Source organism: Protobothrops mucrosquamatus, unplaced genomic scaffold (genome assembly GCF_001527695.2).
Source record: "Protobothrops mucrosquamatus isolate PMUCROS unplaced genomic scaffold, P.Mucros_1.0 scaffold5, whole genome shotgun sequence".
NCBI classification, from domain to species: Eukaryota; Metazoa; Chordata; class Lepidosauria; order Squamata; family Viperidae; genus Protobothrops; species Protobothrops mucrosquamatus.
This window is the reverse complement of record NW_015386392.1, coordinates 3,056,685-3,083,184: the sequence shown is the minus strand read 5'-3', so window position 1 is coordinate 3,083,184 and position 26,500 is coordinate 3,056,685. Positions and strand designations below refer to the sequence as shown.

General features: G+C 40.4%; 1 protein-coding gene across 1 annotated transcript in view; it reads right to left on the bottom strand.

Moving 5' to 3' along the window:
• The window catches only part of XYLB (xylulokinase), a 141,363-nt gene that overhangs the window by 62,090 nt on the left and 52,773 nt on the right, over nt 1–26,500 (bottom strand). Inside the window, exons 10-15 of the mRNA XM_015832537.1 lie at nt 25,958–26,039; nt 24,377–24,417; nt 23,125–23,240; nt 20,903–21,018; nt 20,044–20,117; nt 18,747–18,843 (exon numbers count right to left, since the gene is read on the bottom strand). Of these exons, the coding sequence (XP_015688023.1) occupies nt 18,747–18,843; nt 20,044–20,117; nt 20,903–21,018; nt 23,125–23,240; nt 24,377–24,417; nt 25,958–26,039 (526 nt within the window). The remainder of the gene's footprint in view (nt 1–18,746; nt 18,844–20,043; nt 20,118–20,902; nt 21,019–23,124; nt 23,241–24,376; nt 24,418–25,957; nt 26,040–26,500) is intronic.

Below are 26,500 nucleotides of genomic sequence, written 5' to 3'. Positions count from 1 at the left end.
TTTGACAAGTCTGACTTAGATCATTTGAATGACTGGGTTGCTTAGAGATTCTCCAAAAATCTTCACATTTCTTATGGACTAGATCTCTTAGCTATTTACCCAGGAACAGAAATATGCAGCCTAGCATTGACCAAGTAACAGGACAGAGAAAACTCTGCAAAGCAGAAGAGACACTACGTACAGGAGCATATAAGCCATATCTGGCAGAAAGAGACAATCCTATCACTGCTGTAGAACAGAACAATTCATCTGTATTTTTCCCGTCTACAATGAACATCCATTTTAAGCCTCTAAACTCAAAAGTATGAAGCAACAAGAAAACATCCCATCCCATAACTACAGGTAGAGTTCAACTTACGATCGTAATTAAATCTGGAATTTCGGTCGTAAATTGTGCCGGTCACCAAGGGGTTATCATATCACTGACTCAATTTTATGACATTTTTTAATAGTAACTGCTATGTGAAAGCTGTGATCGTTAAGCAAGCCAACAGTCCGCAATGGGTATTTAATTATTTTTTAATGACCCTTTAATCCCTTTATTCACAGTAGAGTCAGGGCAACTGAATGGATCTGAGTGTTTACTGGTTGGATGCCCTTCCTGACACCCATGCAGAGTTCAGAGCAGATATTTTCTCTTTGTGCCTGATAGGGAAATATCTACTGCTACCTAGTATTGAACTCTCAACCTTCTGAGTGGGAGGAGAGTGTCTTCACCTCTTGGCCACCGCGCTACTACCTGAGTGATTTATTTAATAAATGATAATTAAACTAATCCTAGTGTGGGAAGTCAGCCCCCCAAAGAAGGAAATATTAAAAAGGGCAGAAAAATATATTTCCTCAATGGCTCTTAAAGAAGCAGGAAAGCATGCCCAGTTTTCTTAATAGCGCCAAGTCTCCCTCCCCCAAGCAGAAACCAGCTCTATAGAGATGCAGATGTAAATCCAGGGAGCTAGGAGATTAGGAAGACAAAGACCTAAAATCTGCATACCCCACCTGGGACAGGACATGGTAGGATTAACTCACAAAGGCCAAAGGGTACACCCAAACTCAGGTCAGAATACATGAAACAGGAAATAGCCTCAAAACAGGAACAGGAAATAACTCCAAACAAAAGGCTCCAGAGGGTATAAAAACCTACTTCCTACATATGATCAGTCCTTTTTTTCACTTCTCTTGCTGCCAGAACCATCGTCTTGTCTGGCTCTCCTCTCCAATAAACTACAACCTTCTTCCCAGAGCAGTCACCATGTTTATTCCTAGCTTGGGTGAACCAGGATGAAGACTTTTCTTCCAACACTAGGTTAGTGTGATGTCATGCCAACACATCCATTATATCTTGTGATGGGTTTGTAATGCGACATAATTTTGACCGCTGCACCTTTACAGCGTATTTTTATTGATGTGATTTGCTATTCCCAGAAGTGTCAACATTCCAATATCCATAATCTATGGTGAATTAAAACTGAGATAAAAGTAAAAAGATTTCTACCGCACCAGGACTAATTTCTCCCTGGGTAGAACATTTAATGGAAGATATTGTGCTTGCTGACAAATCAGGCACTTGCACCACATTAAACAGATCAAATCTAATTGGAATTTGTTCCGTGCTACTGCTCTACAGATTGTCAATAAAAACAATATCCACATTGCATTTCAGGTTCACTTCATTTGCATTCCCTAATTTAGAGTTTAAGTAATTTAACAATAGTAACGATTTCATTCAAATTAAAGTCCAGGCCAAAATTAAAAACAATTTTAAAGTGGTGTTAGAAAACATTTCATTAAGTACCTACTACAGTACTACTCGCTTTCTTAATATCTCAGTCAATCTCTCGCTCGCCTTGCAACAAAACACTAAGTTTCTCCTGTGCAGCCAAGCTTTAGACAAGCCTTGTTAGATTTATTGGCATTATTTCATGCAATTAATTAATAGATATTAGAGCTCTGCGAGGAAAAAAAGTGCACCAAGATTGGCACTAAAATAAATGAGGCCATTTGAAAAAAAAATTGCATTCCACTGAGATAATTGCTCTCTTTTTAAAAAAAAAAAAATTCAAATACTTTCTTGATGGGAGCCATCAAGGAATATTCTGCCAATTATCCTTCCACTAAATGCTGCAGGCATCACATTTAGCTACAAGGCTCTAGCTGCTACAAGGGAAAAACTGTAAAGCTGGACAATCCACTCTAGATGCACCAGGACTACAATGACCAAAATTCCCAGCCCACATGGTCTTGTTATTCAGTTTTCTTTTCCAAGAAAGTGCAGATCTGAGATAACCAGAAACATAGAGCCCTTATTTCCATACAAGGAATGGAAGGGCTCCAGTACCTTTGCAATGGTTGAGTTGGAAAGTTCATTTTATTGCTATAACTTGCTGTGATTGAAAGAGGGAATAGAAAAAAATGCATATTTAAAATCAGGAAGTGTGCAATTTTTCTTTTATTTGAACTGAAAGACATACACCAGTGATGGCGAACCTTTTAGAGACCGAGTGCCCAAACTGCAACACAAAACCCACTTATGCATAGTCGGGTACCGGGTGGGTGTGGCCTATTGGCTGGGCGTGGCCAATTGGGTGGGCATGGCTGTGGTGGTAACGGCAGACTGGGTGGGACTAAAAAGTTCAATCAATCAATCCCAACTTTGCAAGATCTTTTTTTTCCCGCGAAAAGTTGAAATTGACTGATTGAACCTTTTTTTTTTGCACACGACGGCGGAGGCCTAAAGCGAAAAGGTTTTATAAAACCCAGCTGAAGGCCTAGGACTGGGACGACGGTGCACGTGCCCATAGAGAGGGCTCTGAGTGCCGCCTCTGGCACCCGTGCCATAGGTTCGCCACCACTGACATACACCATTGAAGGAATTTGGAAGGAAGCTTAACAAGTATTGTTGGGCAAATAGTTGACTGGGGTTGTTGGCTGGGGAATTCTGGGAGTTGAAATACACATATCTTAAAAGTTGCCAGGTTTTTAAAAAAAACTGCTTTGGAGTAGGGATGTCCAACCATGGCAAGCTTAAGATTTGTGGACTTCAACTCCCAGAATTCCTGAGTCCAGCATGAAGTTCACAGATCTTAAAGTTGCCAAGGTTGGACAACTCTGCTCTAGAGCAGGGGTCTCCAACCCCCAGGCTGTGGCCCACCTCCAGGCCTTGAGCTGTTTAGAACCAGGCCATGGAAGGGGCAGGCAAGCACGTGCACATCCCCATTTGCCCAAATAGTCAGAGACGTGCAGTGGTGGGATTCAGCCAGTTCACACCGGTTCAGCAGAACTGATACCTAATTTTTTGTTGAGTTCGACAAACCAGTTATGATAAATCTGAGTCTCCACTCCTGGCTTTGCCGTCTCTGGTTTTTCCAAGTTTTTTCAATCCGAGACTGAGGTTTTCTCTCTTGGCTCCTCCCTTCAGCCGTTCGGGTCTTGCCATTCTCAAGCTCCCCAGGGTGATGGAGGAGGTTAATAATAATAGTAAAGTTGGAAGGGACCTTGAAGGTCATCTAGTCCAACCCCCTGCTCAGGCAGGAAACGGATATGGTAAAGCCTGTTTACCGACAGGTCAGAGAAGAATTTTTGAAGGTCACAACCTCGTAAGTGGCGAAGACCTCCGTCCAACAAGGTGACCAATTAACAAGAGTGACAGTCCTTCAAAGAGGAAAGTTCTAGATTGCTTCTCTCCTTGATTAGTTTCCATCCGTTGCTTCTTGTCCTGCCTTCAGGCGCTTTGGAAAATAGCTTGACTCCCTCTTCTTTATGGCAACCCCTGAGATATTGGAACACTGCTATCATGTCCCCCCTCGTCCTTCTCTTCATTAAACTAGACATACCCAATTCCAGCAGCCGTTTCTTATATGTTTTAGCCTCCAGTCCCCTAATCATCTTTGTTGCTCTTCTCTGCACTCTTTCTAAAGTCTCAACATCTTTTTTACATCGCGGTGACCAAAACTGGATGCAGTATTCCAAAGGTTCTCCAAAGCATGTCCGGATCACCTGTCTCCCTCCACCCCTCTGCCTCCACTTGCAGGGTGATGGAGAAGGTCTCCCTTGGGCATGGAACAGGCCGTCAACTTCAGCACCGACTGAAATTGACGGCGTGTTCCGTGCCCAAGGGAAACCTCCTCCATCACCCTGTAAGCGAAGGCAGAGGGGTGGAGGAAGACAGGCGATTTTAACGTGCTGCATAGTGGCGGCAAGCGGAGGCAGGCGGGGGAAGGCAGGGGAAGGCAGGCAAGGGAAGACCCTCTGCACAGGCTCCAGACAAATTGAGATCCGGGACTGAAAAAGAAGTAATGGGAGCAAAGGGCTGTTCAAAGGAGGAGGAAGAGGGAGAAAGTGGGAGAAAGTTCCAGGCTCCCTTGGGCATGGCGTAAGCTTCAGCCAGTGCTTGCAGGGTGACCGAGGAGGTCTCCCTTGGGCTTCTCCCACTTTCTCCTTCCTGCCCATTCTGTATCAAGTAAACTTTAAAGAAAGTTAAACAGTTGTTGTTGTTGTTAGTTGCGAGGTCGTGTCCGACCCATTGCGACCCCATGGACAACGTTCCTCCAGGCCTTCCTGTCCTCTACCATCTTCTGGAGTCCATTTAAGCTCATACCTACTGCTTCAGTGACTCCATCCAGCCACCTCGTTCTCTGTCGTCCCCTTCTTCTCTTGCCCTCCATCTTTCCCAGCATTAGGCTCTTCTCCAGTGAGTCCTTCCTTCTCATTAGGTGGCCAAAGTACTTGAGTTTAGGATCTGGCCTTCTAAATAGTAGTCAGGGTTGATCTCCTCTAGGACTGACCATTTTGATCGCCTTGCAGTCCAGGGGGCTCGCAGGACTCTTCTCCAGCACCCTAGTTCAAAGGCCTCAATTCTTTGGCGCTCAGCCTTTCTTATGGTCCAGCCTTCACAGCCATACGTTGCAACTGGGAAAACCATGGCCTTGACTATACAATTAAACAGTATGGCAGCAAAAATCCAACATGGGGGGAAAAAAACCTGTTTTTTTGAGACGCCAGACTAGCGTACGTTCATATGCCTCCGATCTCCTTGCTTGCTGCAAAGCCAGATTGGAATCCTTGGACCGCTCCTTCCAGCCCATTTTGGAGCCGGTCCAGAAGCGAAGGGAATGGCTCCCACCCTACCTGATCGCTGTGGGGCTTCATTTCCAAAGACCCGCTGCACAGGGTCCGGACAAAACTCCAGGACTGAAAAAGTAGCAATGGGAGCGCAGGGCTGTTCAAAGAAGGAAGAGGAAGGAGAAAGTGGGAGAAGTCACTACCAAACAGGCGAGGCGCAATGGGTGTTGTAGGCCTGGCTGCGGGGACTTTTCAGCACAATAAGTGATTGTGGAATACATGGCGGCCCCTCCACCTCCCTCCCTGCCTCCCTCCCTGCAGAGGACCGGTTGTTAAATTATTTGAATCCCACCACTGGAGATTTGTGCACACATGCTCCATTTCCGTGAGTGGCGGGCGTGTGTGCCGAGAGCCTCCGTGATGCTTGCGCGAGGCCCCAAGCCCACGTGATGTTTGCATGAGTGGGGCTGTGTATACACACACACACACACACACACCAGCCAGCCACTCACGCAGCCCGATTGCAAATAGGTCATGGACTGGCAATAGGCTATGCCCACAGATTGGGCCCTCCTAACTCTAGAGGATATACAATTTACCCCAAGAGATATTTCCTGTGATTCCCACAAAATAGGGATCAGCCATTGATCAAGGGAAATGAAGCCCTCAGACTGAGGAGACGGTGTTTTTCAGCATATTGGTAGTTCTCAACTTACAACAGTTTGTTTAGTGACCGTTTAAAGTTACAATGGCACTGAAAAAAGTGACTTATGACCATTTTTCACACCTATGACCGTTGTGGCATCTCTATGGTCATGTAATCAAAGTTTACATTTGCAGTGTCCCGGGGTCATGTGATCGTCTTTTGCGACCTTCTGACAAGCAAAGTCAATGGGGAAGCCAGATTAAGTAACAACTATGTTACTAAATTAACAATTGCAATGATTCGTTTAACAATTGTGGCAAGAAAGACAGCAAAATGGGGCAAAATTCACTTAACAACTGTCTTGCTTAGCAACAAAAAGTTTGGGCTCAGTTGTGATCTAAGTCAAGAATACCTGTAAATTTACCCCGTGTAAATCTTACTGCTCACCTTCCCAGAGCAAGATGGCCACAAAAGGACAAGATATTTTTTTTGTAACTCTCTGAGTTGCTTAGCTAAACGTAAGACTTCCCAGCACAATTAAATCAGAGGCATAATGGAGCCTGGAATTTCCATTTTATATCATGATGGTCGCTAAGTCAGGGCACCCATGTGAGTGACCCAATTTTACAACATCACAAACTGCAGGCATGTACTCCATCCTCGGAACCAAATCCAAGTCATAAGTACCTTTTTTTAGATCCTATGTAACTTTTTTAGATCCTATGTAACTTTGACCAATCATTTAATGAAAGACTGTAAGTCGAGAACTACCTATATATGGCTGCAGATTGTCCTCTGCAATACAATATCTTGTCTTAGTTTTAAAAAGTGCCAGGAAAACACCACAGATAGTTCTTGACTTACAATCATTTGTTTAATGATGTTCGAAGTTACAACGGCACTGAAGTGGCTTATGACCATTTTCTCATGACCGTTGCAACCTCCCCGGGGTCACGTGATCAAAATTAAGGTGCTTGGCAAATGGCGTGTATTTATGACAGTTGCGGCATCCCTTGTGAAAGATGATCGCACTTATGACCATCACAGCTGTCTCGTAGTCACGTGATTGCAATTCACACACTTGGCAACTGATGTGTTTACAATAATTGTAGCATCCCAGGGGTATGTCATTGCCTTTTATAACTTTCCCAGGAGCTTCTGACGAGCAAAGTCAATGGGAAAAACTGGATTAACCCAAAAATTGCATGGTGTGCTTAACAAACTACAGCAAAAATGTTTGTAAAATAGGGCAAGATTCCCTTAATAACCACATCACTTAGAGACAGATGTTACAGTTCCAATTATGGTCGTAAGTCAAGGATTACCTGTAATGCATTTGGAAGAGTTTCTGTATATTTTGGTGATCAAGGGACCAATTATGCAAAGTGGGTGGAGTTGCATCCCAAGTATCCATCAGCTTTACTTCCTTTTAAATTGTGCTTTTACCTATGTTACGTTTTTTCATGTATTACTTAAATCAAAGTGGCATTCTAATGTATATTTTTAGAAAATTCCCTGCTGAATTTAGGGAAGTGATACAAAGCTTTGATAGTTATAGGCCCTGCATTTTGTTTTGGTGTAAGCATCTTCTTGTTTAAAAGTTATAGTAAAACATCATTATTCCTGAAATTAGGGCAACCATTTTTGAGCTGCATGCCTGGAAGCAAGGAAATATAAAGAAAGCTGAATTCTCTGCAACTACAGTAGTGGAAACCTTTTGGGAAAAGTGTATTTTTGAGATTTGATGGCTAATAACATCGCTTTTTTTGGGGGGGAGTAGTACCATAAAATTATATATCAATGGCAAAATAATTTAATCAAGAATGTAATGCAACATAGTTTGTTCAATTATCTGTACTGTATTCTACAAAACAGATGCGCTGGGCAGCCCAGATGCGCTGGGCAGGCCACGTTGTAAGGATGCCAGACCATCGCATCCCTAAACAGCTCTTCTATGGTGAGCTGTCTCAAGGAAAGCGATCGCACGGGGGACAAAAGAAGCGATACAAAGACACGCTGAAAGCATCTCTCAAGTCCCTGGATATCGATACCATCTCTTGGGAATCTCTGGCGCATGATCGACCGNTCTTGGCACAAGAGAAGCGAGCACTCCGTAAAGCCAGAGCTGCAAATGCTGAAGCAACAGTGTCCACATTTCTCTGTTCAGTATGTGGCAGAACATTCCGTGCTAACATCGGTCTCATCAGCCATCTACGGACACACCGCTGATGGCCCATAATCCATAAGATGTCAAGGTCTTCATCGAAATCGATGGACAAACAACATCCTACAAAAAGCTATAGCCAAATAACCAGAAAAAGGAAGCCCAACTTGCTTAGGTTAATCTCAGGTAGCTTTCCTTCATCTGATTGTAGCCAATGAGCACGTTTAGACAGCCAATCAGGTGTCACCTTGTTTTGGCAATGAGCCAATCAGATCACAGTAGGATTCAGTTATTGATGTCATATACTGAAGCTGAGAGGAGGGCATTTGTCAGTGTGTTATGTGATCGCTATCAAGTTGGTTGGGTTTTTTTGTGTTCTTTCATTTAGTGAGCTTGTAAAAGGTAATAAAATTAAAGTAACGATGCAAAGAGTTGACTGGATGCCCAGAAAGTGATGTAAAATAGTATTATTAAATGAACAAGGCTACAGCTATAAAGAAATTATAAGAAAAATTGGTGGAAACTTAACCAAAGGTGGCATTTCTATTGTACACTTTTCCCAAAAGGTTTTCACAATTTTGGCCACTACTGTATTTAGTAGCTGCATGGATTTCTGCAGCCCAAGCATGATGATCCTATAAATGCCTTTTTCAACCTTCTGTATATTCTCAGCCAATTCCAATTTCAGATACTGGAGTAAACTTTCATCAGAACTCCGCATTAACAGTAGTAGGAATAATCATACATTTAATAACTGATGAATTCCATCTGGAACACGAATGCTTAGAGCCCTTGATAAATGTAATGGAACTATTTAAATCTGAAGTACCCTTTAAATATAAGTGTTTTTTTAATATAAAAAGATCACTCAAGCAGTTCTAGGCTTTCATTACAGCGGAATGGATACATAGACCTAGTAACCATGTTTAGCCTTAATATGAAAAACTGCCATTGATAGCAAGTACACCTCAGAAGCTACAATAACATCTTATGGCCTTAAACCAAGAACGCAAGACAAATAATATGAGAACCAGCAAAGATAAAACAGAAGCAATGTCAATTGGAAGAGAAAAATATCATACCTAATATAGTATTAAGAGGAGCAAGCATAAAACAAGTATTAAAGATCAAATATCTAGGAACAACATTCACTGGAGATGGTAAAAAGGGATGAAGAGATTAACATAAGATGCAGTAAGTCACATCAAGTGTTGGGTCAGCCTGCTCCACTCATACAACACAATGCAATATGATCAACACAAAGAAGTATCTTATTACAAAGCATATTCATTGCCATCCTATGCTACCGGTGCCAGATATGGACACCTGCAATAAAGCATAAGCAAAAGTTAGTCACCACGGAAATGAGATGTTGGAGGGAAACTGCTGAGGTGACCAAAAGAGATTAAAATCATGGACCCTAAGAGAAAGAATAGGCATAGAATCAACCAACCTTAAATTACATACAAAAACAGCAAATAAAGTGGTTTGCTTACCTGCAGAGGATGTCACGGTATTCCATACGATACAAGGCATATACAAAAAGAAGGCAAGGTCAAAGAAAAGGAGGCAGAACCAGAAGACAACATCAAAGACACAACTCAACAGCAACAAATAAGAATGGTTGAGGTTGCCAGAGGAGGAAGAACTAGAATTTTGTATCTCCTTCAACAGAAGAGAGAGGAAGAGAAGATGGAGGAGGAGGAGGAGGAGGAGGAGGAGGAGGAGGAGAAGAAGATGGTGGTGGCGGCCAGGTTTTGCTTTGAGGAAGACAGAAAGAAGTACTATAAATACAAATTTCTCTTGATACAGACTTAATTCCCACACTATCACTTGGAGGTTGTTATACTTGAGGTATAGTTGCTCAGGAAAGTTCAATCAACTCTTACTCTCTACATCAGGAGTCTCCAAACGTAGGAAATTGGCATAGCTGGCTGAAGAGTCCTGGGAGTTAAAATCCACAAATCTTAAAGTTACCAAGTTTGGAAAAACCCGCTCTAGAGTGGGGAACATATGAGCTCCCCAGATACTACAGAATTACAATCCCTTACTACTATCTACTATCACTAATCATGATAGCCAATGTAGGTAATCCTCAATTTATGACCACAACTGAGACTAAAATTTTCATTGCTAAGCGAGGTAGATGTTAAGTGAGTCATGCTTAAATAATCTCTTCTAGCCCAAAGAAAACTTAGCATGTTAGTACACATCAGTCATTATTTCCTAGTTCTAGAAAAATACATTTTTCTAGGAAATATGATTGATGTGTACTAAAATGCTAAGTTTTCTTTGGGCTAGATTACACAAATAATCTTAAACTTACAATCACAATTGGGATGAGAATTTCCATTGCTAAGCAAGGCTGTTGTTAAGTGAGTTGCTTTGGATTTTATGACCATTTTTTTGCCCCAGTTGTTGCGCGAATCACTGCAATTGATCAGTGACTCATGTGGTTCTTAAATGAATGAGGCTTCCTTCATGGACTTTGCTTGTTAAAAGCCATCTGGGAAGGTCATAAAGGGCAATCACATGACCCCGGACACTGCAACCACAAAAAATACACACTGGTTGCCAAGCACACAAATTTTGATCATGTGACTGTGGGGAAACTGCAATGATTATAAGCAAGGACCATTTAAAACAGGGGTCCCCAACCTTGGCCACTTTATGACTTGTGGACTTCAACTCCCAGAATTCCTCAGCCAGCATGGTCCACAAGTCATAAAGTCCACAAGTCATAAAGTGGCCAAGGTTGGGGACCTCTGCTTTAAAGGGCATGAGAGAGGAGAGCCTTGGTGGCGCAATGGATAGAATGCAGTATTGCAGACTTACTCACTGCCCACTGCCAGGAGTTCGATCCTGACCGGCTCAAAATTGACTCAGCCTTCAATCCTTCCAAGGTCGGTAAAATGAGGACCCAGATTGTTGGGGGCAACAGGCTGACTCTGTAAACCACTTTTAATGAACGATGTAAAGCACTATGAAGCGGTATACAGTATAAGTCTAAGTGCTATTGCTATTGTTAGAGAGACAGATGTATACACCCTCTGCACTTTGAATAAATACCGTATTTTCCGGCGTATAAGATGACTTTCTAAACCCTGAAAATCTTCTCAAAAGTCGGGGGTCGTCTTATACGCCCAGTCGTCTTATACGCCGGAAAATACGGGTATTCTATTTTATTCCTTTACACATGTGGTTTGGCATATTACTCATCAAGTTTTCTCTCCCCCCCTCTCTCTCGCTCAAACTCTATATTTTAACTGGAAAAGTTGGGGGTCATCTTATACGCCCAGTCGTCTTATACGCCGGAAAATATATACTGGTATATACCAGTAATCCTCCACCTACAACCATTTAACAACTATTCGAAGTTACAACGGCACCCCCAAAAAATTACAACCAGTCCTCACACTTATGACTTTGACAGCAGTATTACAGTAATGTGATCAAAATTCAGGTATTTGACAACTGGAATGAATTGACCACATTTGCAGCATCCTGGGGTTGTCACGATCACCCTTTGTGACCTTCCCAAGAAGCTTCCAAAAAAGCAAAATAGATTCATTTAACAACTGTGCGATTTGCTTAACAACTGCAGTATCTACCTCACAACCGTGGCAAAAATGGTCATAACATCAGGAGAAACGCATCCCAATTATGGTCGTAAGTTGGGAACTTGTACAATCTTTTCTGGCCCAAAGAAAATCTAACATTTCAGTACAGGTCAATCATATTTCCTGGCTCTTCTAGGAAAAAATATTAAAAAAAACTAGAAATGCCAACCACAGCATCTTGACTTCGCCTCATCCATTTTTATTCTACTCTTACAAAACTTCTTCCATCAACAAATTTCAACTGTCAGCAAATTGAACCAAAGGCTTTACCAGACAGGCTAAAACAACTCGGTACCTCCAATTGCAATGCGAAAGTAGTATGTGCGTTTCTCCTACTTGTAATTAAAATGGATAAGTAAAACTGTACCGCATGTTTCCTTGCGGGGAAGAGCTTTGATTTGTACAAATAGGATCTACGTGGAAGCTGACACATGACAATAAATCAGCCGCCAACAGTCTCTCTACAGTTGCCTTTTAGAGGGCCGAGCAGCTTGGACAGGCAGGAATGGAAAGGAAAGGTAACATTTGAATTAGTAGCATTCTGAGCCAAAGATTGACAAACACATTCATCAGTTTATTTGTAGCAGGCATACACCCTGTAAAAATTGATTTCGCCCTGTCAAGCTATCAACTGCAAAATTATTAGGAATCTGCCTTTAGAGGCCAAGCGTGCTTTTGGAAATTCAATTTAATTGCTTCCTTTCAAATTCTTTGGATGTGTTTTTTTTCTCCCTTAGCAAAGCATGGGTGTTTAACTTCATAAACTCACTGTTCACATCTTTGATCAGAGAAAAGACAATATCTACATTTATTGCTGACTGGAAACTCCTTATAGATTTTTTTTTTTACGCAGGACGGAAAAAAAAATAAACAGATCATTGATGGTTTTGATGATTAGACAATAGACTTTAGAAAGAAAAGAGTTAAGTGGCAATCACAGAGTAAGAAGTAAATTTATAATTGTATTTATAACTGCTGTAAAGAAAATCAGAAGTATTTTTTTTGTATTTTTCCTCTTTCTTTTCTATTTTTTTTACCCCTTTCTTGCAGCTTAGCTTTCTTTTTTTTTGTTCTCTTCTTTTTCTTATTTTATATTAATTTGTCTTAGTTTTTTCACCCTTTAAAATTTTAATAAAATTATATGCAATAAATAAATAAAAAAAATACAGGTAGTTCTCAACTTACGGCCACAGTTGAACCCCAAACTTTTGTTGCTAAGTGAGACATTTGTTGTGTGAACTTTGCTCTATTTTACGACCTTTCTTGCCACAATTATTAAACAAATCATTGCAGTTGTTAATAGGTTGTTAAGTGAATCCAGCTTCCCCATTGACTTTGCTTGTCAAAAAGTCACAAAAGGGGGTCACGTGACCCTGGGACACTGAGACAGTCATAAAGGTGAGTCAGTTGCCAAGCATCTGAATTATGATCACATGATCACGGGGATGCTACAACGGTCGTTAAGTGTGAAAAATGATCATAGGTCACTTTTTTCATTGCCGTTGTAACTTCGAATAGTCACTAAATGAAATGTTGTAAATTGAGGACTATCTGTAAAGACAGCCCATCATCCACAGCTTTTGAAACAAAGATGGATATTGAGATGATATTGTGTCAGTGGGAAGGATCACACAAATATTAACATTTGATCCAAAAATGTGATACTACCAATCCAATTCAAGATTGGAGGAAAAAATATATGCCTCCCAAGTCAGCATCTTCCGGAAGTGTCATCCCAACCCAATCAAGTTGAGGGTAACTGCTTGCTTTCTAATAAAATACCCCAAATGCTGTAAAGATTTCCCCTCTAGAAAACCTGACTCTCTCCTACTTCTGAACTTCTAAATGCATGAGATGCCATTTAACTGAAGAGTTAGAAAAATAGCAAATCGGGAAAATGGAAAGGGTGGCCATGACATTACCGCAAGCAGATGGATTACCGGCATCAGATTTCGCTTTCAGCTGAATGTTGGAAAATTCCTTGTCTGACCAGGTTATGACGCAGATTTTAAAAGGTCATACTACTTTGGGTATTCGTCTTCCCACATTGTGACAAAATGTTTTTTTCTCAGCCTTGGCTGTTTTGATGTGTGGATTTCAACTCCCAGAATCCCCCAGCCAGCATGCTAAGGAGAAATTGAGAAGCTAAGGAGAAATTTCCTGACAATGAGAACAATTAACCAGTGGAGCAGCTTGCCTCCAGAAATTTTGGGTGCTCCAACACTGGAGGTTTTTAAGAAGAGACTGGACAAACCTTTGTCTGAAATGGTCTAGGCCAGGGGTAGGCAACCTTGGCTCTTTTATGACTTGTGGACTTCAACTCCCAGAATTCCTGAGCCAGCATGGCTCAGCTTGGAAACCTCTCCCTTTCCCCTCAGCATGGCTGGCTCAGGAATTCTGGGAGTTGAAGTCCACGAGTCATAAAAGAGCCAAGGTGGCCTAGCCCTAAGTCTAGGATTTACTGCTTGAGTAGGGGATTGGACTAGAAGACCTCCAAGGTCCCTTCCAACTCTGTTATTCTGTTATTCTGCCAAGGTTGAGAAACACTGCTCTAGGACTATCCAGATAGGAAGAGAGGGAAGGGAATATTTTTGAAAGAAAAATAAAAACCTTACACTCAATTGTTCACAGGCAAAAAATGTCTCCTCCTCAGAGCCCACTTTCTCTTCCCACTAGAGACGCTAAAAATGAATGAGGTACCAATGACTACATCTTTAGATTTCCTTCCACGTTACAATAAGTTTACAAAACCAGCAATGTGCAGAAAAGATGCTTAGTCTGCAGTAAAGGTGAGCAAAGTAAGACATGAAAATTGTATAATGATAACTGAGTCCAGGGCCACTTGGCAGTTAGATAATAAGTATAAATTTAATATATTAAAAATAAATAGAATCATGCATGGTATGAAAATATGGAGTTTTTGCTCCTTTTTTTTCAAAAGAGATTGTAATATAGGTAGTCCTCTACTTCTGACCACAATTGAACCCAAAATTTATGTTGCTAAGTGAGACATTTGTTAAATGAGTTTAGCCTCATTTAATGACCTTTCTTGCCACAGTTAAGTTAGTAACACAGTTGTTAAGTGAATCTGGCTTTCCCATTGACTTTGCTTGCCAGAAGGTCATAAAAGGGAGTGACATGACCCCGGGACACTGCAACCGTCATAAATATGAATCAGTTGCCAAACATCTGAATTTGGCACATGGAGACGCTGCAACGGTCATTAACTGTGAAAAAAGGTCATAAACACTTTTTTCAATATCCTTGTAACTTTGAACAGTAATTAAATAAACTGTTGTAAGTTAAGGATTACCTGCTTAATAATTTTCTACTCAAGTGTGTAGAGCGTGCATAAAACTGACTGCTATCAGGAGTAGGGCCTGCCATAAATCTTCATGGTTTTATAAAGTCTGCAGAAATTATTACCAATCTGACTAATGGGATACTATATAGGTAGTCCTCAACTTATGAACATAATTGTGTCAGGAATTATGGTAATTAATTGCTGCAATTATAAATCAAGGTATTACATGATCAGACCCAATTTTTCATATTTCTGCAGTGCCATTAAGTGAACCACAGTTCAGTTGTTTATTTTACCCAGTAGGAAGAAAATAGTGGAAACTGGCAAAAATCATGGTCACATGGCTGCAGGACGCTGCAAATGGCCATAAAGATGTGCCAGTTGCCAAGCGTCCAAAATGCAATCCTATGACCATGTGGGATGTGCAGCTATCATAACTTTGGAATTGGGTCTTAATTAGCTTTTGTGAAATCTGTCCTAACTTCAATCCGTTGCTAAGCTACCAGTCAAAAGTTGAGAACTATTTGTCCCTTTCTGTGAATTCCAACACATCTGGGGAACAGCAGGTTGAAGAGGTTCGGTTTATGGAGGCAACTCAGTCTCTACTAGCATCTTAGTGCAGCTGGTAACAGCACTGAATTGTAATATTTATGCTTCACTAATGGTAATGATTGTGGCATGTGCACAATTGTGTTATGTATGAAAGTTCTCCTTCTAATTGTCCAGAATGAAAGGTTTCGTAATCATAATTCAGGACTGTACAGCCTTAAGTTGGCCTTCTGTTATCAACTTGAAAATACAAAGAGAGTATCTTCAAAGAGAGTAAGAGATGAACTGAGGAACGAGATTCTAGTTAATAGGTGAATCTTAACTGTATCCTGCAGAGGCTCCATCATTTCTTTCGTAGGGCAAGGAAGAGCAGAATAAATTATACCAAAAAGGCAGACCGAATGTATTTGCATAATAAATTCATTACATTCCATATGCTCATATGGTAGATGCATGGTATTTTCTTAGCATATGGGTTGGGTTACCTTGGTGAAGGATTTATTTTTAGCAACTCAACAATTTGATCCCTGAGAACTTTTGCAAAACTCTGGGGAGCCCAAGAAACAAGGCCTCCAGGCATTTTCACAGTAAATCCAATTAAATCATTGACTACAATTGTTATACACCATTTTTAAAAGAGAGGAAGGGAGGCACTTAACACACACACACCGCCCAAAAAAAAGACAATAAATAAACAAAACCATCATCCACATGAAAGTACTTTCTGTAGGAAAAAATGGACAGAACAGGGTCAAACTCAAAGATAACATATATGAATAAATCAGCTAGTGATAATTGAGCCAATTTGGCCTACTGGTTAAGGCACCAAACTAGACACCAGGAGACAGTGAGTTCTAGTTCTGCCTTAAGCATGAAAACCGGCTGGGTGACTTTGAGCCAATCACCAGAGATAAAATTGTAGTCCCACTTTAGGCATGAAAGCCAATTAGGTGACTTTGGCCCGATCACCAGGAGATGGTGAGTTCTAGTCCCGCTTCAGATCTGAAAGCCGGCTAGGTGACTCTGGGTCAATCATGAGGAGATGGTGAATTCTAATCCCGCCCAGGCCTGAAAGCTGGTAAGGCAACTTTCGGTCAGTCATTCTCTCTCAGCACAATCCAGTTGTTGTTGTGAGGAAAATAGGATAAGGAATATTAGATATGTTTGATGCCTTGGGGTAATTATAAAAAAATAAATAAAGTTGGCTCAATAAATAATTAAATAATAACAGGAAGAGTTAAATATCAATGGTTTCAATTGCTCCCTCCATGCTGGCTATGGAATTCTGGGAGCTGAAGTCCGCTCATCTTAAATTTGCCAAGTTTGAAAAATACTACTTCAGACTGATGTGAAACATGACACAGGACATCCTTGAAGGATTTTCTCTGTCATCTTAGATTAAGAGGAACACAAAGTTACTGGGGGAAAAAAAAGCTGTATGTTTTGTGCTTTGTAATTGGAAACTGGCCCCGATATTCATCTGAACAGTTAAACAGGAGGGGTTAAATGACCAAACGAACGTATAAAACAGCCATGAGATGGGATCTAATGCCCTCTTGTGGACAGAAAGAGTCCTTAAATATGAGACAATGACAAATATTGAACAGTGTTAAGATTATATTCCCATAACACTATTTCATAATACTGTTGTGCAGCTAGATCTTATATAACACCCTGGAAGGAAAGTACTTAAATTGTGCTAAAATCCTCTCCATCAATATTAGAACAACTATCAACTTATTCCAAATTTTGCTTTCAATAGCCAAACACTTCTAAGGAATTAAAAAAAAAAGCCACCACCATTTATATATCTCAGGCATATCATATTCTAATGTATATTTGTTCAGAATCTGAACTGAATTGAATTGAATACTTTATTTGGCCAAATGTGATTAGACGCAAAAGGAATTTGTCTCTAGTCCATTCCGTGTACATGCAAAGCAGCAGAGAGAATAATAATAATACCACCAATAAAAGGGGGAAGCAAAGAAGATAATAATAAGGGACAACAACAACAACAACAATAATAATAATAAAGCCACACTATTTGTGATAATATTTGGTTGTTCTATTTAGCTAAGATGAAGTCTAAACAATCGACTCAAAAACTCACATACATCGGAAAAATCATGGCACACTCAATTAGCTCATTCACTTGTATTTCCTGATATGTTTCACTACTTCAACTAAGGAGGAAGCTACAAAGAACAGGAAAAGCTGCAGAGATTGGACACGTGAACAATTTAGGCACCTTAAGGCTGAAGCCTTCATAATGACTGCGGCTGTGAGTAGGTCTTAGCTTGAAGTTAAAAAACCGATTAGAGTTTAGCCTTATGCCTAAACACCACATTGATTTCTTTTAATTCCTGCTACAGGGGTGCTATTCCTCTATAAACCATTAATGGATATGCTAAGAGCTCCTACAGAGTTGGGGTCTGTAAAACCCAGGTCCATCAAAACACACTTGCAAGCAGATATTAACCAGTTTTAGTGCCATGAAGTAATTCTCTCTTGAATTAACTCAGCAAGGAATTTCCCCATGGACATAACTGCTTGAAAAAATTTGGGCAGGCCACAGAATCTGTCTGCCTATAACCCAGTAATCTCAAATAGTCATGTGGATAAGAAGAAGACTGAAGACAATTCTGAAGACCAGAATATGAGGTCTCCTTAGTAAATCACAGGTCTCATTTGCCCCAGTGAATCAGCCCTTAATTTGGAGATATCCACAGGAGAGAGGACAAAATTAATTTTGCACCCACACTACAAGTTCGGCCCCTTTTGTGCATGAATCTTTACACCCTACAGACATATGAAAGGGCCAGAGTTTGCAATGCAGTGTTCATCTCCTAATCTTAATAAAGGATCTCTGGATACTGCTGCTTCTCTAAACCAGAACCATTAATTTCAAATTAAATTGTGCTTTAATTAATTGAATGTATTTTGTTGCTGTTTATCAATGCTACCTTTCAGCTCCAGGTGTACAATTTATTAACATTTTAGAAACCATTGTTAATATTGATATGAGTTTTTTCTTATCTTTAAAGGTATTAATTCATCCATCCATCCATTCATTTATTTATTTATTTAGATCTCCACACTTCCCATCTGATTTAAGTGACTGTAAGGCCCCTTGGTGCTCTCTGAACATGGTTGTTTTCTTGATGATTTTTCATTACCCAACTAGGTAACATCATCAGTGCTAGAAGAGAGAGGGGTTTACCCTCTGTTTATATACAAGTGGCTTTTCTGCCAAATATTGGTGGGAGTGTTTTCTTCTTGACTGTTCCTTGATTAGGCTGTGGCTTACGGCTTCAAGGCAGAACGACCCACTTCTCAGAGATGAGAAGGCAACATTTGCCACTTTAATCAGATCTCCCTTTACCCAGATGCAAAGAAACTCACGTATTTTGTAGCCCAGCTTTTCTGCATGGATCCTTTTGGCCATGAACTGTCCTTCAATCAAGGCCCGTATTTCCACGTCCTTAGGGAACGCTGGTGTCTGAAAAGAAACTGAACATCTAAGCCTCCAATGCAATCTGTTTTGGGCAGGCAGCTGGAGCATTACAACCATTCATTTAGTGACCATTTGAACTTACAACCCTGAAAAATGGGACTTAACAACTGATCCTCACATTTACAACCATTGCAAAATCCCCACAGTCACATGATCAAAATTTGAGTGCTTGGGTATGTCTAGTTTAATGAAGAGAAGGACGAGGGGGGACATGATAGCAGTCTTCCAATATCTCAGGGGCTGCCACAAAGAAGAGGGAGTCAAGCTATTCTCCAAAGCACCTGAGGGCAGGATAAGAAGCAACGGATGAAAACTAACCAAGGAGAGAAGCAACTTAGAACTAAGGAGAAATTTCCTGACACTTAGGACAATTAAGCAGTGGAACAACCTGCCTCCAGAAGTGGTGAATGCTCCAACACTGGAAGTTTTTAAGAAGAGACTGGACAGCCATTTGTCCAAAATGGTGTAGGGTTTCCTATCTGAGCAGGGGGTTGGATTCAATGACCTCCAAGGTCCCTTCCAACTATTATTATTATTATTATTATTATTATTATTATTATTATTATTATTATTATTATTATTATTATTATTATTATTATTATTATATATTTAGAACAGTTGCAGCATCCTGGGATCATGGGATGGCCATGCAACGTCCCAGCTGGCTTTCCATAAGCAAAGTCAGTTGGGCAAACTGGATTTGCTTAATGACCGTATGATTCACTTAACAACCAAGGCAATAAAGTTTGTAAAATCGGGTGTGACTCACTTAACAGTCACAACAGAAATTCTGGCCTCGATTGTAGAATTAAATCGAGAACCACCTGTATGGTGCCTTTGCAGATTTCTCAACATCTAGATGGTTACTATTTGCAACAGTTGTTCAGTCACACACATGCAAACCTCCCAGAAGCTTACAACAACCCCAAAGACTGCTTGTAAATCATCTGTTAATTTGTCTACTAATTGGTGTATTCTGGGTGTTGAAATCTAAAACATCTTAAGGGCATTTCACGATGGAAAGCTGAGCCATTCATTTTGGAGGCCTCAAAAAATAAAGGAACAGTCTTGGACTGTTCACTTCAGGAAAGGCAAAATCAGATCCTGGCAATTTTACAAATAAAATCAAGCTTCATATATAGGAAATCTGGAGTAACCCATAAATGCACACCTAAGGACTCTTACCTCAGCATTGTGGGCATCGAATCTGTGAATTCCCACAGCTTCTGGTGTAATTTCCCTCACGTCAAAATAAAAACCTAAATCAAATATTAGAAAAAATAAACTTAGATTTATTCAGTCATAAGTCTTCAAAGGATTACAGTTGAATAAATGTCAACCTCCCCTAAGATTTTTTGCATTTTGTTGCATTTAACAGCTAGTCCTGGTGTTAAATGAAGTATTGCTAACTAGAAGCACAACTATGTTTACTTCAGCTTTCCTTTGCTTTACAAACCTGCAAAGGTCATAAATGCAAGAATTGGTCACTAAGTTACTTTTTCATCATGGAGCCCTTGGTCCTCTCTGCGTTTGCCTGTTTGCTTACAGACATTTCATTACCTGACTAAGCAACATCATCAGTGCTAGAGAGTGGGGGGTTTGTTCCCTGTTTATTATATACAATAGCTTGCCTTGCCAGGATGGGGGGATATTTCTCTTCTTAGTAGTTCCTGGATTAGAATATTGTTTTCTGGTTGATTATTTATCTGGTATTAATCCCTACTTATTTGGGTGTTGACTGCTGGAAAGGATTTGATCTGATCTTTTTGTTTTCTTCCTAGCTTTTTATTGCCTCTTTTGAATGTACAAATATGGTTTATTTCAACCAGACAAAAGCAGACAGACAGCAAGCTGGCTGGGGAATTGTAGAAGTCCATGCGTCTCAAAGATGCCAAGGTTGAAAAACAAAGGGTCAGTTAGTTCCAGCCAAGCCATCTGATGAGACAGGCAGAAGCACTGACTCTCCTCCAATTGCTTCTTTCCTGGAATAAATCCCAGCTAACTAGAGGATGGGGGGGAATTATAAATCTTCCAAGATACCTACCCACCTTTCCACCGTTTCCAGCAGCTGTTGACTCAAGAGCTGTTGAGAATTCTTCCCAAGAGCCCAACGCAAACTCATCTCTAATCTTCTCTCGCATCAAGGAGCCGTTCTTGTAGCTAAAACAAATAACAATACATGACTTCTTTGATTTCTCCAAGAGGTTTAGTCAGAATTCTGAAGCAATATCGTTTTATTATCTGGCGTTAGAAAATCAGAAAGTATCTGCAGGGCTGCCAAGTAGCAGTGTAGATCTGAAGAAAAAGCCTATTTTCACAAATATATATTGATACTAAGGCCAGAGGCTCTCTGATGCCTGATTCCACCATATTTAACTTAAGTGTGTAAGAAATGAAGGGCTAGTTTTCAATTGATGCCACTGCATCCCAGGATGCTGCTCCCTTAATCCCCTAGGCCAGGGGTAGGCCACCTTGGCTCTTTTATGACTCTTGGACTTCAACTCCCAGAATTCCTGAGCCAGCATGGCTCAGCTTGGAAACTCTCCCTTTCCGCTCAGCATGGCTGGCTCAGGAATTCTGGGAGTTGAAGTCCACGAGTCATAAAAGAGCCAAGGTGGCCTACCCTTGCGCCTAGGCAATATGGCCGATGGTGAACCACGGAGGGTTAATGCCTCTGCAATTGGAGAAGAAGATTGGATATAACCAAATATTCTCCTCTATAATCCAATTTACTAAGTCTCTAGTGAAGGAAGATAATGTATGCAACATTATTTTCACACACCCAATCTTTTTACAAGTTTACAAGGGTTTAGGTGTCTTCCACTGCATTAATAACAGCGGTAGTCAAGCTATCCAAAGCAAGAAAAAGTGTAATTAAACTTCTTCAAAGAAAGATATTTTACTAATTTTTACAAATTAAGCAAAACTAATTAATAAGTAATCTGAATAAATGGATTATTCATTGCAATTTCCTCTGTGAAGTTATCAGTTTTTCCCTGACACAGGTGGTCTTCCACTTACAACTGTTCATTTAGCAAACATTAAATTACAACAGCACTGAAAAAAGTGACTTACAATCATTCTTCACTCTTAAGACCATCACAACATTCCCAACAGTTGCATGGTCAAAATTCACAGTCACATGAATTTTGATCATGTAACTGTGGGGATTTACAATAGTTGCAATATCCTGGTATCATCTGATCACCATTTCAACCTTCCCAGCTGGCTCTTAAAAGGCAAAATTAATGGGGAAAGCCAGATTCTCTTCACAACCATATTGTTTACTTAGGAACTGCAGTGATTTGCTTAAAAACTATGGCAAAAGAAGGTTGTAAAATCAGGCATGACACACTTAGCAATGGAAATTCGGGTCCCGACTGTGGTTGTACGTTAAGCACCACCTATATACAACTGAGGATGCAAAGATCTGTAATAATGGAATGATTCATGCTATAATCTTCATTTTTGAGTAGTAAAGAATTTAGAATAAATTAACTAAGTGTATTTTCTTGCTGCAAACAGGCCTTTCTTGACATGGATTCTTGTAAATTGAGATGTCTATCCTCAACATTCTAGCCAATCAGACTGATCTACAAATTGCAATCCCTATTAAATCTAGACCTTAACTTTAGACATTAGTGGCATGATTTTGAGAACTGCCATCCCAATTACGGAAATATAAAATCCAGTCTGGAATAGCTTAAAGCAGTCATTCTTTTTTCCCCAAGGTTGAGAAGCTGTCCAAGAAAAGTAGGGAGTTGTCTTAATGTGTTTCAGAGAGATGATGCAGAAACATCTTGTAAGAAAGCCAGTTTGATCTAGTGCTTAAGGCACCAAGCTAGAAACCAGGAGACTGTGAGTTCTAGTCTCGCCTTAAGCATGAAACCCAGCTGGGTGATTTTTGGGCCAATCCTCTCTCTCAACCCAACCCATGTTAAGAGTTAAGTGGAGAAAGTAGGAGAAGAATGGCCTATTAGGTATGCTCACCACCTTGAGTGATTTATTAATATAATAAGGCAGGATAAAAAATAAATAAAAATAAATAAAAACAAGGCTCCAAAGTGCCTTTTGAAAATGAGATCTAAAGCATTAAAGAACTAAAATAAACGACAGAAATGATGCCTTTTACAAAGCTAGTCTGACACATTGTGTAGTAGTAGTAGTAGTAGTAGTAGTAGTAATAATAATAATAATAATAATAATAATAATAATAATAATAATAATAATAATAATAATAATAATGATAAAGTAGAAGGCACGCACCAAAGCAGGGCCATAAATGCTTGTGAATCAACTGGATTACAGAAAATGTGACCTTCCAAAGCAGGGTTTGGCTCTTTAATCCAGAGAAACAGGGTATCACTAGTGCCGAGGCTAATCTGGTGAAGAAAATAATCAAGATATTAACAGAAAAGCATAAAAAGCAATACAGGAATTAAATCAAACCTATTTGTTTGCCCTCTAATTATCTTCAAATTACACATTACAGCGACTGAATTCTTGTGGTATTGGCTTTGCTTGCCAGCTTTATATAAAACATAGAGCAGAAAAAATATTCTAATGGAATCTAAGGATTTATTGTGGAAAATTCATGGCTACATAACCCTCAATGACCAAGAGCAGGGATCTTCAAACTTGGCAACTTTAAGACTTGTGGACTTCAACTCCCAAAATTCCTCAGCCAGCTGAGGAATTCTGGGAGTTGAAGTCCACAAGTCTTAAAGTTGCCAAATTTGAAGATCCCTGACCAAGAGCAATGTCAGCTGAGGCCTAAAGCTGCACTCCAATCACACATCACCAAGCAAGTTTTCCCACCATTTATGCAGGCAGTCCTCGACTTATAACAATTTATTTAGGGACCGTTCAGGGTTACAATGGCACTGAAAAAAGAGAGTTATGGCCCTTTTTCACACTTACAATTATTGCAGCATCCCCATGGTCACATGATCAAAATTCAGCCGCTTGGCCACTGACCCCTATTTATGATGGTTGCAGGATCCCGGGGTCATGTGATCCGTTTTTGCAATCTAAACCACAGGTAGGCCACCTTGGCTCTTTTATGACTCGTGGACTTCAACTCCCAGAATTCCTGAGCCAGCCATGCTGAGGGAAAAGGGAGAGGTTTCCAGGCTGAGCCATGGTGGCTCAGGAATTCTGGGAGTTGAAGTCCACGAGTCATAAAAGAGCCAAGGTTGCCTACCTCTGCACTCAACAAACTATCGTAAGTCAAGGAGATTTATAAATGAATAATGGTAATAAATTAGTGGGCAGCACGTGACAAATCAATGCCCACTTCTATGCTGAGGTAGATCATGAAATTTAGCTTCTCCAGATGCTGCTCATCAGCATAGCAAGGAAAAGCTTTACGGACAGGCCTGCATCTATTCCAGCAAAATCGATGGGATCTGAGTAGGTAACTCAGAGGTGCTCTCTAAGCATCATGAGAGCATGGATCTCAAAATTCCTAATCCAATTAACAACATGGAGGTTAGTTAATGAAGATGGTGACACCTACTGCTATGTCGCCTTCAGAAAGTCTCATTCCGGCCAGAGACGCTGAAAATGCAAATATAGAAGCTCAGTTAAAGAATAGAGTACTCCAGGGGTCTTCAAACTTGGCCCTTTTATGATTTGTGGACTTCAACTCCCAGAATTCCTCAGCCAGGTACGCCCTTGAGATGACAATTAGTGAGCAGAGACTGATTTTAAGCTGGCAATGAAAGAGGAGGATGGACCTAACCAAAAACTGGCTAGGTCGGGAAGCCTGGGGGAAATATTAAGGCAGGGGTCTTCAAACTTGGCCCTTTTATGACTTGTGGACTTCAACTCCCAGAATTCCTCAGCCAGGCATGCCTGGAGCTGAGGAATTCTGGGAGTTGAAGTCCACAAGTCATAAAAGGGCCAAGTCTGAAGGCCCCTGGAGTACACAAAGCATACAAATAAGAAATTACTCATTTTGAACCCTCACCAAGATCAATAATACCGACATCATCTATTATCAACTGAAGTTCTAGTGCAGTGATGGCGAACCTTTTAGAGACCAAGTGCCCAAACTGCAACCCAAAACCCACTTATGTATCATTGGGTGCCGGGTGGGTGTGGCCCATTGGGTGGGTGTGGCCCATTGGGTAGGGGTGGCCCATTGGGTGGGGGTGGCCCATTGGGTGGGGGTGGCTGTGGTGATAAAGGCAGACTGGGTGGGACTAAAAAGTTTAATCAATCAATTCCAACTTTGCAAGATCTTTTTTTTTCCCACGAGAAGTTGAAATTGACTGATTGATTGGATTTTTTTTGCACACGGCGGCGGAGGCCTAAAGCGAAAAGGTTTTATAAAACCCAGCTGAAGGCCTAGGACTGGGGCGATGGCGCACGTGCCCACAGAGAGGGCTCTGAGTGCCGCCTCTGGCACCTGTGCCATAGGTTCACCACCACTGTTCTAGTGATTCTAATAGGACCTAAGTACAGATAGTCCTCAACTTACAACTGTTCGTTTGTAAGCTGATTGATTACAACTTACCCTTACAACTTCAAATGTTTGAAGTTATATTTGAAGTCATACCAGTATCGAAAAAAATTAACTTATGACTGGTTGTCACACCTACAACTGTTGCAGCATTGATCAGAGTCACGTGATTGGACACTTGGTGATCAGCATGCATTTACAACTGTTTACAACATCATGTGATCACTATCTGCAACCTTCCCAGCTGGCTTCCCACAAGCAAAATAAATGGGGGAAGCTGGATTCGCTTAACAACTTTCATGATTCACTTAAGAACCATGGCAAAAAAGGTCATAAAATCAGATGCGACTCAGTGAACAATTGTCTTGCTTAGCAACGGAAATTCTGGTGCCAGTTGTGGTTGTAAGTTGAGAACTACTTGTAGATCTTTCTTCTTTGGATGGCTGCACTGGATTAAAATTTGAAAATACCAAGGTTTATCTAGGAAAACTCTGCTTTAACACATGGCTGAAGAAATTGTTCACAGAGAAAATTTTTCCTACAGAACAATTATACAGACAATTCACCTGCCTTCTCAAGATAAAACTGAACAAAAAATAAAGTTTCTTGCCTCAGAATTTTAAACCTCCTTACCTGGATTGTCTCCAGTAAAGGCTACTATTTGGCAGGCAGGATTAAATCCAAATCGTTCAGTGTAATAGGGTGAAATTAAACCCTAAAAGAATGAAATTTAACAATTATTTTTAAAAACAAATGATATGGCTATTTGATTTCAGAACAATGCATTTTGAATAGAAAAACTAAGACCACTTCAAAGAATGTTCTTCCCTTCCAGGGTAACAGTTCCCAAATCCCTTGGAAGAAAATCAAAATGACTCTGGCAGTTTGAATTTGCAAAAGATTAAATATATTTTTATTTCCTTATTACAGGAAACCAGACAAGGTTGTTTTTTTTAAAAAAAAATCTGGTTTGTTTTTCACCAAACTTAACAATCTTGGAAACATCCATTTCCAAAACAATACTCAACCATCCTAATGATGACAACAGAGGCGGTTTCATCTAGTCATTATAAAGCATCATTCGGCATTAAGCAATGGTGGGTGGGTGGATGGATAAATAAGACAGATGGGTGGATGAATGGGATGGATAGATGGGTGCATGGGATAGGTGGGTGG